An 18,020-nucleotide genomic window follows, 5' to 3' on the forward strand; every position below is an offset into this window, starting at 1 on the left:
GGGATGACTCTGGGTAACTCTATGGCAAAGGCAAGGCCAGGTGGTACTGACATGGTTGCCACTGTCCTTCCACGGTGTTCTATTTGGCTTTTCTTATTTACATACTATCATCCGTTCCCCGCATCCCAGTGCTGCTCTCTCAGGAACGAAGAGTCTCTGAAAAGGAAGGGAACACAGTGGAGTCTGCGGCAGTCGTGCACTTGGGTTTTGACACCCTTGGTAGAAGGGGATGCTCACGTAGACTCCGTCACCACCGCTCCTTGGGAGGAAAAAGGTGGGGTGCATAACCCTCATGTATGGCTAAGGAAAGGAAACTCATGAGATAACTCCTGCAGCTGATGAACTCCCTCTCCTTGCTTCTGTCTAGTCATTTGTGAATTTGGTATTTAGTTTGATTATTCAGGTCAGATCAGATTTAGGTCAGTTGTGATGGATTTTTTCCAAATCCAGTTCCCTTGATTCCTACTGTAAACTCTTACCAGATGACACGATGTGAAGCTGGAACAGACTTGAGCTGTGTGATGACCGAATAAAATCTCAGTGGGAACCACTTCCACGTTCCTGAGACCAGTTTCTCATGTAATAAATTCTGTATCCAAAATTGTATCAAATACTTTTCTGACAAGAGTGAATTTTTTTTTTTCTAACTGACAAATCCCAGCAGAGCGATTTATAAGAAGCTTCTCTCTTGTTTTTGCACTCACATGGCTGTTACTCAGACCTACACTGAAGAACAAATATAACTAAAAACTTCGCCGTGTTCTTGCCAGTGCTTTTGGACCCACCCTGTCTTGTCTCGTCTGACATCCTCCACTGCATTTCTTTGATATTCTGCTGTTGGTAAGAGTTGCCATAGGAAACCACCATTAAAGACTTCTCCCTGAAGAAATGATCAGCATTTATTTGGTGACGCCTTTTCTTTGCAGACCGTTTCACTGCTTTGTTCTGCCTGAACCTCTCCTGGCCGTGAGGGATGGGGAGGAGCGGTCCGAGAGAGTGCCGTGCTCGTGCCAAGTGCCGCGCTACGTGCGAACACCTGCAGAACCTCGTACGACAGAGAGTAGCTGAGAGGGCGAGCACCTGGGCGGCGCGTGGGGTGTCCTTCGGCGTGGGAGGAGGTGACCAGTCCTTTTCCTGAATGCAAATCCAGGCATGGGAAAAGCTGCTTGAGATGACTTTTTAAGTATTAAATTTAGAGCTGCGTTCTTTCACCGTTAGTTCCTAATATGAAATGAGAAAGCATCCAGAACTTCTTACTAGACCAACCTACAACTGCTTCTCCTCTTTATTCATTTCCCGGTAGGGTAGAGGGAAGCCTGAACACCAGACTTCCCTGAGGTGTGTCCTGGCCCACGTATCCCTACGTGTCAATCTCTCCTGCGTTAAGTCACACGGATGAGACCTGTGCTTTGTTTTGAAAAGTCCTGGTATACCTGGGGCACAGGGGAGAGCAGGTTCTTCCACGTGTGTCTCCTCGGTGGCTGCAAAAGCTACGTTAAATCACCGTTCTACCATTCGGCTGCTTGATTAGATGTTCCGTGCATACCTCAAAATATGTGATGTTTTAAAGCTAGATTTGCTATTTAAATAAGAGGTTTGCCTTAATTGGCTGTTATAAATTACAAGCAAGAAGGAATGATTTATTGCTTATAATTAGAAATGAGTTACGAAGGGGAATGTTGGTAATCATAAAATAAAGCTTGGAATACATTGATTTCCAGATGGCTGGCAATGAAATTGCTCTTTAATGTATAATAGACCAGACACAAGGAAAAAAAATGTGTCATCCATCTTTATTCCTTGATGGATTTCTTGTATGTATCTATAGTTACCTGAATTTTGAAATACTAGTTTTGGTGGCATAATCGGATGAGATAAACTTAATTTGCACAGTGGTATATGCTATCAGAGGTGGTGGAAGAGATGAGTTAGTATTTTGCCTCGCATGATTTTTGTCCTTGTAATGTCAACAGGGAAGATCTAATGATAAATTTGGCGTCACCTTTGGGTATAACAATCTCAGTGGAGTGCTCTCGGAGACTGCAGGTTACTAAGATGTTTTTCTTTTCATCTTTTTCCTCATTAGCTGTTTTCATGAGGTTGAGATTGATCAAAACACCTGTCCAAAAGCAAATATCTGTAATCCTTCTTGCTTGAGTCTAGAAAAATACATTTGCACCACAAACAGAGACAGCAGTGCTACTGCTGAGAACTTTTCAAAGGCTTAATATTTCTTTTCAGATGGTAATGTGTTCATTTAACTTTTTAAATTTCATTTCTGTTACTGTAGTTCCAAGCATGATTTAAAAATGATTTATATTTGCCTTATCTGCTAATAATGATGCTCTCTGCCATAATAGATGCATTCTGTGCTGTTACCATTTGAAAGACTGTGCTACAAGATAGTTAGACCTATTTGGAGTGTCACTACATGAGTTGTCTCACGCCCATGTTTTAAAAGTGACACTGTCATTAGATTTGCTTAACTGAGACCATCATGATTACTCATTTACCTTCATTAAAATGCTTCATAGCTTCCTTATTTTAAGTAGCTTTTCCCAGCAAGGTGCAAATCTGCCTTGCTGCCATCATTTCATCTGGAAAAATTTCCATGGTGAAAGGAATAGCATATTTTCAAGTAATATTTTCCTGACCTGTGGAGAGATGAGCTCATCAGTATCTTTATTGACAAACCCAGGAAGAAGGTGTGTCGACCAGAAATATTAGATCAGTCAGCCTTTCTTGTCCTGGAGCAATTGTAATTTCCCATGGTCTGCAGCAATTTCCTTTAGAAGCAGATATGTGCAGAGATTGTTTTGGATCTGCTGCAGTAGCGTAATTTCATTTGGTCACAATAAGGTGACCTTAGTTTTCATTCTTTTCATTTTTGCTGTTGAAAATCTTTTGGTTTAGTCAGTGGAAAGAACAGCAAGTTGCTATTTTACAGCGTCTAATTGAGGAATGAGTGCTGCAGCTATGCAGAAAAATACTGCCTGCTTTGCGTTGGGTTATTAAAGACAGATATGGTGGCCTCTGCCCCTCTCTGAAAAGCCTGAAATAGGTGTTTAGTTCACTATACGTTAGCAAAGTTCCTGCTTCTCAAAAGCATATCGGTGACTGACGTAGGTGCTTAGTTCCTCACTGATAAATATACCCTTTAGTGAATGATAGACGTTCTTATTTTTTGCCAGTTTACTCCTGTGAGCTTTGGTCCCTGGATACTTATGCCTGGGCATTTGCTAGAAGAGGCCAATCTCATTAGTGCTGAAGATGTTCTCAGCACTGCGTTGTCTGATGCTGTGCTGATGAAAGCGAAGCTCCTCTGATCCAGCATGAAAGAGGACTGAGTGGGAATCAGAAGTGGGAACAGTTTCTCATTTTGCTCTAGTTTTTGTTGTCACTTCAGCTTTGCGTTTTTCTACTTGAAATGGCTTTTCCTGTTGCGTTGCTTGCTCAGAAACAGGAAAGAAACGTTGGCCATGTTGGTGTGGTTGGTGGAGTTCACACAGGCGTGCTGGAGCAGAGTTTGAAGTAGCTGGCTCAGGCACTGCTCAGCGCATTCTAGTCTTGCTGCCCAGGTATCTGGTAGTATCTAGCAGGGTTCAGACCCTTCCTGCTGCTCCATCAGTCACATTTGTGCAGCTGGCAGCACCGGGGTTAGCCAGCTCCAAGGGACCTCGCTATGCGTTGAGCTGAGCTCATTGCGATGTGGACGAGCCCTTCAGTTGATGTCTTTTGGTCATTGGTTGGAGTCTCTGCAGCCCTATCACTGGGAATAGCGATTCAGGGAAACTCCCTGGGACTTTCACACTGATGGTGAGCTGGGCTGGGCAAAGGGCTGGTCAGCCTGGCCTTCGGAAAGCCAAAAAAAATGGCCTGCCTCATGTTCAGGCACACGTCGTTTCAAGGTATGAGCGTCAGACATGCTTTGTCTTTCTGCAGGGCATGATGTTGTCCGTGGTTGTATCTGGACTTCTTCTGGTGTGCCATGGTGCACCCTTACACCTCAACCCTGTCCTCAAGGCATTAGGCAGCTGTTCACCAGTGTTACAACCAGCCGTGACTTTGGCCACGCGCCTTGGTTTCCTCTCTAGAGGAGGGAGCGGCTCTTGTGAGCACCCAGCTCTCAGCCAGAAGCAGATGTGGAAGACTGCGGGATCTGCAGCTGGCTGTGCAAACCCCAGAGTGCTCCGGGGTCACGGTCGTGATTGCAGTCTCTGTTTCGCCTGCTGGAAAAGAGCAGTGGTCCAAGTCCAGGAGAGTCACCCCTTTGCCCTGACCTAATGACAGAACGGTGGGTCGGTATCTCCTGACATTGTTGTGTTTCCAACAAGAGCATTAAATCCTTGGAGAGAGGCAATTCCCAGCTTTCCGGTAGGGATAACATTGCTGGTACCTAATTAAAGGACACTTTTAGCTGGGGTAAACATTTATATTAATTTCCTTCTCACGCAGATGTCTGGTTAAATGACCTCCTGAGGCAAAACCATCTGGCCTCAGGTGGGAGGAGGATCTCAGCCAGTGTGGAGAACCTGACTGGTTTCTTGCCGAATTGTTTCTCAGTAGCTTCTTCTGTCACTGAAGCGGCATATGTATGAAAGGCCTTGTGGTATGGATAGATGGGTTTTATGGGCATTTTTCTTAGATGACCTGCGTAATTACACTGTGGGTTTGTAGCTGTGGGCTCCGTTGTATCTCTGCTTTCCATCGCGTATTCTGGGATCGTCCATGTGTAAAATTAGTATGGGCGGTAAGCAGCAATAAGATGTTCCCTACTTGGATGGATTAAATTAAAATTCAGTAAGAAACAGAGTTTTGGGTGAGTTTCCAAATTACATGCAGAATTGCACTGAGGAGATTGCTATGGTATTCTAAACCTTTTTGGTGGGCGAACAGCCTGATGCAAGTGAGGTGGTTTTAGTGCCTCGCAGTGCTCCTTCTATTTCATGTGCTGTGCTGTGTAATCTTTTGTTATTAAATAATAAGCAAAAGAAAAACAGTTGTTTATGACAGCCAGCTTGTTTTTCAGCGAATTTGCTCACTTTGAAAGTTCAGTCTGTGTGATCTCCAGCCCTGTCAGGAGCTATTATATTGAATCTTCTTTTAAATTGTTAAGCTGGAGGACAAACCTAGACGTTACTGTGCACATCTCGGCTGGGAGCGGAGCGGATTCGGTGGGGAGCAGCCTCTGATGCCATGTACCGTGCCATTAGCTTTTGTTGCGAACATGTCAAGATTATCTGCTTCCAGTGTTATGTGTGTTGGCTGACATGAGCACTTGTAGACCTGCATAGTTTTTGAAGTAGTTTGAAATGTGGATATAACACTTGGGGCTGGGTGAAATCTTTTTTTTCCCCTTTTACGGATCGCATTGCTGTTCAGAAAGTTGCTTGTTTTGTTACTCCTTCCCTCAAGGTACTGTATTAATTTGCAAAGTTCATAACGAAAGCTCCCGCAACTAGTGAACAACTACTGAAACGCTTGGGAAGACCAGGAGCCCCGTTACTTCCCGGCCGAGACATTACATTTTAAATAGAGGCCGTTGTTGCTTTAGCGTATATGGAATTGTATCTTAATGCAGGATATTATTGTTATTTACGGAACTTGGCAACCCTGAATTCAGGATGGACTTTGATGGACAGGATTTTTCATGTGTGGTGTATACGTGCACGTGCATACCTTGGTAGCCTTTTGCAGATGAGGTTGAGTCGTGCACATTAAAAGTTGGATACTTCAGCTACTTATTTTTTCAAGCTGCTTTTTTGATCATTAATACTCAAACCTATCCCAGCCTCAAAAGCAGTCGTGCTCTTCCACGAAGACGCTTGTTTCCACCCTCTGTGGTGCAGCCAGACAGCAGAAGGAGCCCGTATCTGTAGCCATGGCAGCCGGTAATTTATTGCTCCATATGGCCGGTGTGGCAGCAGCTGCTCTGCTTTAAGGAGGTCAGGGCATCGGGGCATTTAAGAAACAAAAGAAAACCCCACTCTTAAAACCTTCCTAAATGGTTTTGTACAGTAATAGTAGGGTTATCCATAGGCATAAGAACAGCCAAGGGAGAGAAATTAACTTTTTTTATATGTATCTATAACTTCCATAACTTTTATATAATTTTAATCAAAGACATTATTTCAGGGGGGGAATAAGTTTTCTCTTTGCAATGGTTTTACCTTTTTTCAGTTTTCATCGCTACGTGTGTCGCACATGGTACCGGGGCGGAGCGAGCTGGGCTATTGAGTCCACCCGGCGAGTGACCCCTTCAGATCTGCACTGCAGCAGGCAACGAACAGCCAGAGCAAGAGCAGAATCCAACCCGCTGCTTTTGGATGTATTAGATATTATGCTGAGAGAAAAACTGTATTGCCCAAATTGAATGGCAGCGCTATATTTCTAGTAATGAAGTGAAGATGTATGCTTTGTGAGCAATTATCATGGTACAGAAATACAGCTTTAATTTCAGTTTGGATGTGAGTCTCACTTGCTGCTGAAAAATAGTATAGAAGGGCTCTTGGATTTAGCACTGAAGTTTGCAAATAGACTTTTCATAAGCATGAATCTTTTTATTTTTGATAGGAGACCATTTTAATTAAAATGAAACTTGAATGTTTACTCTTTGCTTCCTATAGCTGTGATTGTTTTCTTCTCTGTGTGAGCACATGTATAATTTGCTCTAAAAGAAATGTCAGCAGTTTCTGATTATCTTGTGAGTCTTACTCAACAGCTTGATTTTAATTGGGGGGAGGAAAGATTTCAGGGTGCTCCAGGGAGGTCTGATGTCTTTTCGTAGCAGGAGGAAATAGGTGCTATCTTTGGTACAACGTTAATTGCAGTAATCACTACTACTGGTTTAAAATAAAAGTCCTTCATTACTTACCCCTGTTGGGTTTTTTTTCAGTCATGTCAATGAAGTACAACCTGTTTGGTAATTAACATCCTTCAGTGACATAACCTTTTGACATGGCTGCATCCATATGTTTGTAAGCATCTAGGATGACGTTTGGAAAACAGTGATTGACAGTAGGTAGGTGATCACAAATTTTAGGAAGTAAGGAAGAAATTTTCTACGATGAGGGTGGTAAAACACTGGCCCAGGTTGCCCAGAAAGGTGGTAGATGCCCCATCCCTGGAAACACTCCAGGTCAGGTTGCACAGAGCTCTGAGCAACCTGATCTAGTTGAAGCTGTCCCTGCTCAGGGCAGGGGAGTTGGACGAGATGACCTTAAAAGATCTCTTCCAAACCAAACTATCCTATGATTCTGTGAAAACTCTACAATTCAGGTTAGATAAAGGAAAGAGAAGGCCAGGCACATAGGGAGGAATGAGTCCATGCCTTCAAATACATTGTCTCTAAGCTCAGAAGTCCACCAGGGTTTTTAATTAATAGGTAGTTTATGTGGATCAAGAGTATCTCTTTCTTGAAATTTCTGATAATTATGAAATATGACAAAAAGTATCTGTAGCAGAATAATGTGTTCTGGATCCTTCAGTGGTACAGGTTCTGAAGCATTCTCATGGCTTCTTTTTGTCCAGATCTACTGTAAGGAGGCACCTTGGACTACTTTGGTTGCCGAAATGCCTTTCGGGTCAAGCCTTTCAGAGATTACCAGGTTTTGAACCCTTTTGGAGCTTAGCCAATATCTCGTATTTTAATATTGTCTTCTCTGTCAGAGATAATGATCTGAATTTCCCTTGCTCATTCTCTAGGGTTTTGTTTCCTCCTGCTGGTTATTTGAAATAAATAAATAAATAAATAAAGTTGTAAAAGAACCAGTATCTGTGTGTTATCAGGGAAGAATGTCTAATAGAAGAATGAAAGATACTGCTTATCATTAAGGACTGTATCTCTGGAGACATACATTGGTATTCATTAAGTTGTTTGCCTAGACTTAGTTAAAAGACGTACTTGAGGAGCTGTCTGAGCAGCCTTTCAGTAGAAAGCAAGTCATCCTCTTCGTGACTAGATACATCTAGATGAGGAGTAGAGACCAGAAAGCAAGACTAAATGATGGATTGAGAACACCCTTCATGGCAGTAAGGAGACAACAAGCTATGAAATGTTTTTGAGAAAGAACAATATATAACACTTAGCTGTAAAGTAATACTGATCCATCTTTTCTCCCCAAATATGCAGGTCTTTTTCATATCTGATATAGAATTTTTAAAATGTTCATGTTCAATTTCTGATATTTCTCATTCAAGACATGCAGGGTCCCCTTGTTTTTGCTGATTATTTCTGTAGCTGGAGGTTAGAATTTTGCCTGTGATGATTATGATATTCTGCATGTATAATCTTACTGGTATCCTGCATATATCGTCAAATACAGGGACACAGTTGCAGAGCAGTGCTGGGAAATTCAGAGTGTAGCTCGTTTTTTCCATGTCTGCATTCTTCAAAAAAAATCAGTTGACTCTTTTGACTTTTGTAATGTGTGATAAAACCATCTATTTTAAAGACCTTTGGGCTGAGCTGGGGTTGCAATTTGAGATGAGGTTTGGCTACGGTGCTTGTTGACTGGCATCTTTTCTTACTACCTTGAACTGGGGCAGATGCTTACAAGGGAGTGTGCGTATTAATTATTGTGGAGTCTGTGGCTCTCTGCTCTTTATCCGATATCTTTAAAAAAGTAATTGCACAACATAACACTAGCAAAGTGCTTTCGCTGTTTGGAGAGTGAATACTGCGTGTCACTCTTGTGCAACTTCCCTGATGTTCACCATTTCTTCTTTCCTTCTTTCCAGATTAAGACCCTTGATTTCAACACAGCTTGCTAAAAAGGCTGCCACTGAAGAGGTATGTAACATCCAGCACTTCTCCTGGTGCAACAGTTAGAGTTTGAAAATTCCCACAAGCCTTTCTCAGCCCAACTCTGGTTGTGTGGTAGATATGGGCAAAAGTAGTGAGAATCTTGTCTCTCTGATCAGACTGGGAGCTGGTTACCGCAAACGCTGCGAAGCTGAGATTGCCTGTTTTCTAACTAAGATTTGCGTTACTTATCCATCAGTAATCTTAGCACAGCCTCATAATCCCTGCTTAGATGGCAAAAAAGAAAAAAAACCTCCCTGCAAGCATCTAGAAAGGTAGATATCAAACAAGTGGGTAGGAGGACTAGGAGAGGGCAGGGCTCGTGGCCGTTTCTCAGCACCTGGACCGTCCCTGCGGAGAAGGGCGATGATGCAGAACGCTGCTTCTGTGCAGCCAGCGCTGACCCAAGCGAAGGATTGGGCTTCTGCGGGAGACCGGTGAGGAAACACAAAGTGACAGCTTACCCTACATAGCATGGCTTACACTTTGTTTTGTTTGTTTGTTTAGTGTGAATATATAATAGTGCCATAGAAAAGTTAGTGCCAGTAACTGGCCACTGCCAGAAACCCTCCTAGGGTGGCTTTGTGCGTGTGCCAAAGGATCGTGATTATTATAAGGGCTTGCTTTCACTATTATTTTCTTGCTGTATGAAGTAGACCTATGCATTTTGTGTATGATAAAATGTCTACTGCATATCTAAAAATTCTGTTCCTAATATATGAAAGGTATTTGCCCTTCTTGTTTTTCCCCATGAACGTGTGACACTGACACCTTTTTGAAAGTGAGCCAGTTACCTTGGGTAGTTTAACATGCTTTGACAGTTGCCCATCCATACATAAAGATATATGCCAAGCTGAAGTCCAGGATGTCTGGAAGTGAATTCAGGAAGTTCTATTTAAAGGCGTTGTTTGACCGCCTTATTTTTTGAATTACTAAAACCCATTGATTTTCAGAAGCAGTTTGATATCCCGCCTGGGGAAATATATTTTCACTTCTTATGCTATGCTCATTAGAAAACTCTGCACATTTTTAGAAGTATAGCACTCTAGAAGTGGACATGATAATTAGAACAAGGTCACATTTTAATTAGCATGGTGCAATTTTGAAAAATAATGACTCAATTGTAGCTCCTTTATATTCACTCACTTTTTCAGAGCAGATGGATACTTTTAAGCATATAAATTTATATATACTATGATGCTGATGCATCTCAAACTGCATCTGTGCCTATTTCTGGTTATACAGAAAACCTAGATGGACTCAATTTGATCACTCTAGAGGCAAAAGCAGTAGTAGGAAATAAAAAAAAACCTAGAGGGAAGTTCCTCTAAATAATATGATTAATGTGAGCATTAAGAAATTATGAAAACCTGTCTTTGAGTGATCCGAATACCTAAATACTTGATTTTCTATTAAAATTAATGGGTGTCTTTTGCCCTATTAATGAGCTATTGGAGCAAACCCTTAGGTGACTTTGAGAAACTCCGGCAGATTGTTTAGGTTGACTGGCATGGTATATGACAAGTTCAGGAACAGCTTTGATGTCTGAATAATTAGACTATCAACTTTCCGGTTGAGGGAGTTTCCCTTACGGTGTATCTCTAAAGTGCCTGGAGTTACAGGGATTCTGGGAGTTACTGCATCCCAAGTAAATACATTTATAAATAAAAATAAATTACAGTGCTGGATCAGAACTTACTGACAACGGAATTGGAGAAGATGCAGCAGTACATAGTTGTGTACTGTGATTTAAAACGTAAAGCGTTGTAGGACTTTCTTGTGGTAGGGACCAGGGGAGCTGACGTTTCCTGGTCTCCTTTGGACCATTCATTGTTAGGAGCACCTTACCACTGTCCTTCCCAAGGGAGCGGACCCAGTCTTTTCCGTCTCTCCTAGTAGGCAAGATGACGACTTAGTGCTGATAACTGCTGACTAGTGACAGGTACTGTGAAATATTCCCTTCTCAAAACTGTTTACGTGGCAAAGCACCATTAATGGTTAATCTTTAATGTTCTTCAAGTTGCCACTAACGGGACGTCCTTTTTGGGCTACAGGCTCTGGTGTACAAACCCCAAATAGTCCAAATACAGAACAGAGGTGAAAAGTGCCGTGTTACAAAGCTTGTAAAGCTCCTGTGATGTTTCTTCCCTGGGTGAGAGAGGGAGGTGGAGCCCTAGACTGGGCACGCCATGGAGATGAGAGCTCCGGAGAGACCAGAGCCCGGGCTGTGCTGGGGCAGACCACATTGCTGGTTCTTGCCCCATTCCCAGATCAGTCACTAGCGAACCGAACACAGTATTACTTCCAAATTCACCTCTGTCTCCTTGCGGTGTTGTCCTTTCTCTCCCTCCCTGCTGTGTCCTGCCTAACCTTGGAGCAGCTGGGAAGGTGCACGTACGGAACGGGTCCCGTCAGTGATCAATCCCCAAGTTAGTGTTTAGGGATCATTATTCTGATGAATTTCATAGGTAATGTTACAGCTGCTGGCATGTATTATCAACCTAGTCCTCTGCCGTCACATTAAGCGCTGTCTGAAGAGTGCTGTTTGTTCCACAGCTCATTGTGCTTCCATATAAATCCAACCACAGCTGTCAAAACTAATACAAGTCATTTTTTTCTGATTTGAGGGGTACATTTTTGCTATCATTAAAGTGTCAATAATGTTATTGTGTAATAGGCCTGATGTGAGTCAAGCACAACGAGGAAGAGGTTGTAGGTTTTCCTGCAGAGCTCTGCTGAGGAGCCTTCACTCCCATATTTCTCCTTACCTTGTGCTTGCAAGAAGATCCTTGTTCTGTTGTTGCCATCTCTGGATATTTCACTTACCTGGCTATGAATCATGTGAAAACTGTGGATGTTTGTGCCTGACTTTCATTCGGGCAACATTTCACTGAGCAACTTGCATGTCCCCTGGAAGAGCTAAGCCTTGAGCACTGGACGTGGGCTTCCCTATGTGGAAGCTGCTAACGTTTTGTACAAATACTGAACAAGAACAAGGGCTGCTGTACTATCCCCTCCTCTTTTTTGCAGGTGACCTTTCCGAATGCACAAGCAGAAACCCCTGACTTAGAAAAGCCAGCAGCTGTGCTAGTGGAGAGTGGCCCAGTGGCTTATAACCCTGACGAAGAGGTGGAAGAGGAAGAAATAGAAGATGATGATGATCATTGCATGAGCGCCTTGCAGTTAATGGGAGGAAATGGTAAGTGGAAAGCTGTCTAAATTACCATCTACTGGTGCTGTGGGGTTCGTTGTTGCAGGGCTGACAGACAGGGTTTCCCTGCTTGTCCCTGTCCTCCGGCAGCTCATCCCACGCAGAGCTCCTGCCACCTTTCCAGCATTGCCCGTTCCTGTGGGAATGCCTGGAGTCACCCTTGTCCAAAACTTGACCTTCTTAGAGACTCCTGAGAAAACTTTGCATCTTGAGCTTTAGGCTAAGAGGGCTTCTCAAAAACAAACTGATTTTATGCCTTCCTCAGAACTAGGTTTATCAATGTAGATCTGAGGACTTACGGGCATTAGCCCCTCCATTAGCGGTGCTCAGGGCTTGTTGCGTTGCGAGCCAAGCCACCCTGCTCCTGCCTGCCTCCTCAGCTGGGGCTGCAGCGACGTCCAGATTGTCCGTGAGCCGTGGGGATGTGGCTGTCCAGCTCAAAACAGAATGAATCATCACACTGCATTTCTGGGGAAAAATGTTAGGAAAATGTAATCTTCACCAAGTACAGAAATTGCATTGATAGTGAACGGCATGCTATATGGTACACAGATGTGGGCTAATTTCTTTGGGTTACCCAGCAAAGCCACTCATTTAAATAGGTTTCTTTGCTGGCAGGAAAAGGCAGTATCCTCTCTGCTGCAGTTTTTCCTATCTGGACACAGCCACGTTTATCCGTTATTAAAAACTTCCCTTTAGAAGTTAAGCTTTGAAAATACACAAAAATATTTTTAAAATGAGAGCCACTAATTACGAGTTGTGAAAAAGCAAGATGGGAATAAGTTTCCTACTGAAATGTTATTTACTGCAAAAAACTTTCCAGTACTATTAATTTAGCTTTTATGGACAGTATGTATACATTTCACAAAAGTTTCTGTTGCTTTTAAATTGATTTCTCCACTGGAAAATAATTGCTGACCCATAGGAAAAACAGTTTGTTGCCTGCATTTATTATTAGAATAATGTTCCCAAGAAAAGGCACCCATGTGGGGGAGGGTGGGTCTATGTTTATTAATAAACCCCCCACAAAAACAGAATAAAGGTCACTGAGTTTTTTTTCTTTGTAAATGTTACTATTTTTAAACCATTCTGAGAACATTCCGCTACTCCCTGTCTGGTCTGGACAACAGCTGAAAAATCAGAGTTTAAAAAAAACCCAAAAACTAAAAAGGAAAGGAGTATTCCCAGAATTCAAATGCAGGTGTGCGGAGCTGCTCAGCAGAACAAATAACTCCCTTCTGCTTTGTTCCTGGGCTTTAGATCTGTCTGCCTGGAGTAACGGCAGGAATTACAGATTATGAACTTCTATACAAATTATTGTAGATTACACTTGATTCTGCTTCTGAGCATTTGCTTGACTTTGGATGAAATGTTCGCACTATATTGAATCTGGAATATAAACATTAACTTTACTGAATGCTTATATATAATAGTTGTCCCTAGGTTTGACTACGCAACAGAAAATACCTGTTTCACTGCATTCAGAAACACACAGAAGAGAAATTGGTGGATTAGAAACACAGACTTGCCTTCTGACACACACGTCACACAGTCTTTGCACTTGACATTGTTTAAGAAAACAAAACCGGATAAAAAAATCTGGGCAAAATTTTAAGTTCTTCCTCTAGGAGTAAGTAGATACGGGAGATCTGAGTCAGGAGCGTTGGTCAGGATTCGTTGCATGACTCCTTTGATGTTAATGGGAACTCTGAGCTATCTCTGAACCCTTGCAGTTTCAGCTTATAAATCCATGACTAATATAAACAAGCCAGCTTTTTCCTTGGTGGCTATGTCTAGTGAGAACCATGCCTACTTGTAAATGTATGCTGCTGCTTATCAGTCACCACGTTCCAAATTACTTGTGGCAATCGGGCTTGATCACCTTAACCTCTAAATTGAACCAAGTATTTCACATACCTATGTGCCGAGTATTCCTAAATGAGGGTCCAGTGACAGGTGAGAAGAAATATTTACTCACACATGCTTACAAATAACTTTATTTCATTGAGGAAAGTACATGCAAGAACTTTTTATTTATCCCTAAGAAATAAATGATTTTTTAAAACGCTTAAGGCAAAACTTACCATCTAGTTATACAGTAGGAAAACAACCTGAAAGTAGCAATACTTTTGTTGTACCTTCCATCTACCTGGAATATTTGCATTTTTTTATATGCCTTTGTCTTTGTGTGTTTCAGATTATGGCTGTGATATGGATGATGATGATGGCTATTAGTTCCATTTACTTCCAAAGGACATGGGCTATGTCTTGTTCCCAGCAAATCTTCAGTCTTCAAACTGTGTGAATAGTGAAAGAAGCTGTCAATGATCAACAAACGTAATCAAACAATCCTTACTTTTGTAAAGCGAATTTTAGGTTGGCATTGACTCTGGTCAGTTTACATTGACCCGTAACCCAGCAATAAAGTTTGGGTTTGTACTTGAATTTTTTAAATTATTTTGATGGATCATAGTTTGAGGATGAAATTAATGGGAGTAATGTTTCCAGAGAACAAAAGACAAGACACAAAATAGACTGTGTATAAAGCATGTGTGGCTAAAAGCAACACATCTCTTATTTATGTGACTCTCCTTTTAGGCATGGTGTTGAAAGGGAACAGATTGAAGGACAGATAGGAGGACAGGTAAAAACGAGAAGCGTGCTTGTTGATTATTTGAGAACAGTAGCATTAGTTGTCTCTTAATGCTACAACCTAAAGAAAGAAAACATTTCCAACCTGTATTGTAAATGTGACCCTGTTATTGTATACAAGCTTCCTTATCCAAGGCTATCAAAAATAATGACCAGTTATATATTTGCAGGGCAGTACCAGTTTCTCTGAAATGAAGTAAATACTTCTTTATATTAATCAATTCATAGATCTTTTAAGAGATATGACGATAGAAGGCAATGTTGGCAACGAAGAATCATCTTCAGCTGTGAGTCCGGTGCAGTTTATGTGTGAGGAGGGAGAAGAAGACCTGAGTGGGGCAAGAAGTGTACGAGCAAGCAGGCAACGGTGGTGTGCCTCACGTGCCTTTGCTGGGCATCCCTAGGGAGAGCCAGGTCTTGTTGCAGCCGGTATTGTTGCAGGAGAGTCACTCTGGCCATCTCTATGGAGCTGCTCTTGTCCAACTGAGTTAGAGTGAAGGTCTGTTCCCAAGAGCTGCCTTGTCTCTAAAATCAGTTGAAAGAAAGAGAAAACTGAGCTTTTTAATAAATAAGCTAGCATTTGCTTTGGCTGAATTTAATGTAATGTAATTTATTTAACTTACTATGGTAAATTAAAGATCACCATGCAGCAGTCTGACTTTCATGGCTCAAATCCCACCCTTGAACAGTCACTGCTAAGTGAGTAAATGCTGGAGCTCCAGCCCTGCGTGCCCTGAAATGTCAACAGGCAGGTCCTTCTCTTCCAAATACATCAGTTCTCGCAATGCTGTGAGAGCGGGGGTCAGGGATGGAGCCCCTATTGCCAGATCGCACCCTGTTGCCTGTGACCTGCCTTTCCCTGGCACTGCTGGGTCCAAGGCTCTCGGCTCAGTGGGAAATGCGCTGCACTCTGGATCATGGTCTTGATGACTGCAGCTGCAGGAGCCAAGATGTTTTCATCTCTCTCCCATGTCTAATGACAATCATGAAAGCTGTAGTGCTGCAGGCTTGTCTTACACCAGGGAAAGATGGATATTTATCTACCAACACGGTTTCTGTTAAGCTGTCTCTCCTGGTCAGCTCGTCCTTCCTACCCTTTTTGAAGAGCGCTCATCACTAACGCACCATCCATCCTGCCACTGCGGAGGGTGGATCGTGGCAGGAAAAGAAGCTGCCTTGGGAAGCTATCTAGTTATCTACTGCTAGCCAGAGTGATGGTGATGCTCGTACCTGTGGTCGTCACCAAAGAGGGGAAGGGTGATACGGCCTTCCATACCTCTTCTGTCCCTCTCAGTAGCATGCGTCAGAGGGATCGCGTAAGTAGAGCAAGAGCGAGGGCTTTTTTTAGAAGCAGACTTGATATTATCTGGCTGGTAAATACACTTTGTTGGGTAGGTTCTATCTGCTAGATATTTTTGAGCCCTATATAGGAGTATTTCTGCAATGACTTCTTAAAAGCAGAACTTGGTAACAAAAATGATGTAGTGACGCTAATGGGAAGAAGAGCTCCTCTGAACCAGATTTCAGTTACTTAGCTTGCAGCACTTCAGTGGAAAGAAGAGATTCCATATAATTCTTAGGGGAAAAGCTGGCATTTGCACCAAAAAACTATAGATTTTTTTCTGATACTTTATAAATACTGCACAGAAAATGATACTGAGGAGATAAACCTTTCTACCTCTCTTTTATCTACACCATAAATTCAAAATCATGCTATAAGCAGACAATTTTTTAAAAAGTAGTTTGTTTTATCAAAGTTCATGCTCTGCAAGTCTTTGAGACAGTTGAGTTTGAGCATTTAGGTTTGAATTATTCTGCCATTAGCACTATTACAAATACCCATACTCTCAGTATATTCTCAAAGCTTGGGTTTTATTCCAAGGTACACATTATTCTCTATGCAGGAAATAAACATGCATAAATAAACATGTGTATGACTCATGTACGTCAAGTGCTTTTCTCAAATGCATGATGTTGGCTCTTAAAGAAACCGGTAGGATGAATTCTTTATTGCTAAGGGTCTTTCCTCCAGTCTTCTGTGTAGATTTTCATTGGTTTGTTCCCCCAAAGGATACTAAAGCTGCTGCCAATGTAGTGATGTTATGTGTGGGAGCTGAGAGTCCACCCAAATAACTACTGCTAGTAAATTTGAATTTCAGTAGCACATTGTGTTTCCGAGAACATTGTTTCTTGCACTGGAAGTAGAGGATTGCAGTTTTTGAATGCTCTCATATGATTTGATTAGTGAAGTCTATCACATAGTCTGCTAGAAGGGCACTTGGAGAGGACAAAAAAAAAAAAAAAAAAGACCTACAAATGCATCTCAGTATTGCTGGTGAAGTTAATGGCATGGTTTCTGTACAGGAGTCCTAAAGGAAAGGCCGTAGTATCGGATAGGCAGACTTCAGTCTGAGCATTGTAAGGCTTCTTAAGCTATAGTGGTTATGTACATTTTTAATTTATTGGTGACTTACCAGGATTTTTATAATGCTCATTCCTTCTTGATATAACTAAGCTCAGGAAATGTAAACAGACTCAAACATCCTAGTTTCTGTTTTTATAGCTAGTCATTAAAATGTAAAAAGATTAACACTGCATTAACTCTGTTTACTACTGTTGATGTATCTGGACAATTTTGTTGTATGTAAGTGAGCCTAAATTCACTGAGTAATTCATTGACTAATTTGGACCCTGCTTTTCGCAGGATTCTGATTATAATGAAGAGAGCTTATAAGGATTCAACATTTGTTGTTCTTAGATCTTCTTATTTGAACCCACACAGGCTGTATGTCATAGGTTTTGTTGCATAAAGCATGTCTCTTGCTGCAAGTCACTTTGCTTGACAGGCAAAACCCTCCAGCTGTTGCATCCAGCTTGTCTGCCATGCAGCCTTTTAACACTTTTGTATTGTGGGAGTAAAAAATGAAAGAAATAAAGAAAATAATGGGATTCTTCACTGTGGTGAGTGCATTTTCAGTCTTAATCATCTATGACATTTCTTTAAAATCACTGTGTTCAGTACAGCAACTTTTAAATGGTGCCAGACAGCCTTGTCTTGAGGGTTAAACGTGCTTGTAGAAACAGTTCTTGCCATCCTGATGGCGTGTTTGTATTCTTTGGATTGCATTGAAACTCCAGTTGCAGATGTGTACAGTTAATGTGGACTTTGCCTAATAAATGTTCTGTTTCTTATTTTTGTGTTGAATCCTTGCATTTGGTTCAGTTAGTGCCAAGGAAATTAAACCTGTTTGGTGTAAGCATATGTGTCATCCTTACACAGCCACAATATGAGCCATGTTAAGCTTTTTTACTGTAATATATTTGCTGTAAATAAAAAGTAAAACCCTTGCATAA

The 18,020-nt window shown here is 41.8% G+C and overlaps 1 protein-coding gene across 1 annotated transcript in view; it reads left to right on the plus strand.

Moving 5' to 3' along the window:
* Positions 1-14,249, plus strand: part of BRF1 (BRF1 general transcription factor IIIB subunit) — a gene marked incomplete at its 3' end in the record, with an annotated part of 127,133 nt that extends 112,884 nt beyond the window's left edge. Inside the window, exons 14-16 of the mRNA XM_082000668.1 lie at positions 8,740-8,791; positions 11,834-12,002; positions 14,212-14,249. Of these exons, the coding sequence (XP_081856794.1) occupies positions 8,740-8,791; positions 11,834-12,002; positions 14,212-14,249 (259 nt within the window). The remainder of the gene's footprint in view (positions 1-8,739; positions 8,792-11,833; positions 12,003-14,211) is intronic.
* Between the last annotated feature and the right edge of the window lie 3,771 nt (positions 14,250-18,020).

This window comes from Phaethon aethereus (assembly GCF_964289735.1).
Source record: "Phaethon aethereus genome assembly, chromosome: 5".
Lineage (NCBI taxonomy): Eukaryota > Metazoa > Chordata > Aves > Phaethontiformes > Phaethontidae > Phaethon > Phaethon aethereus.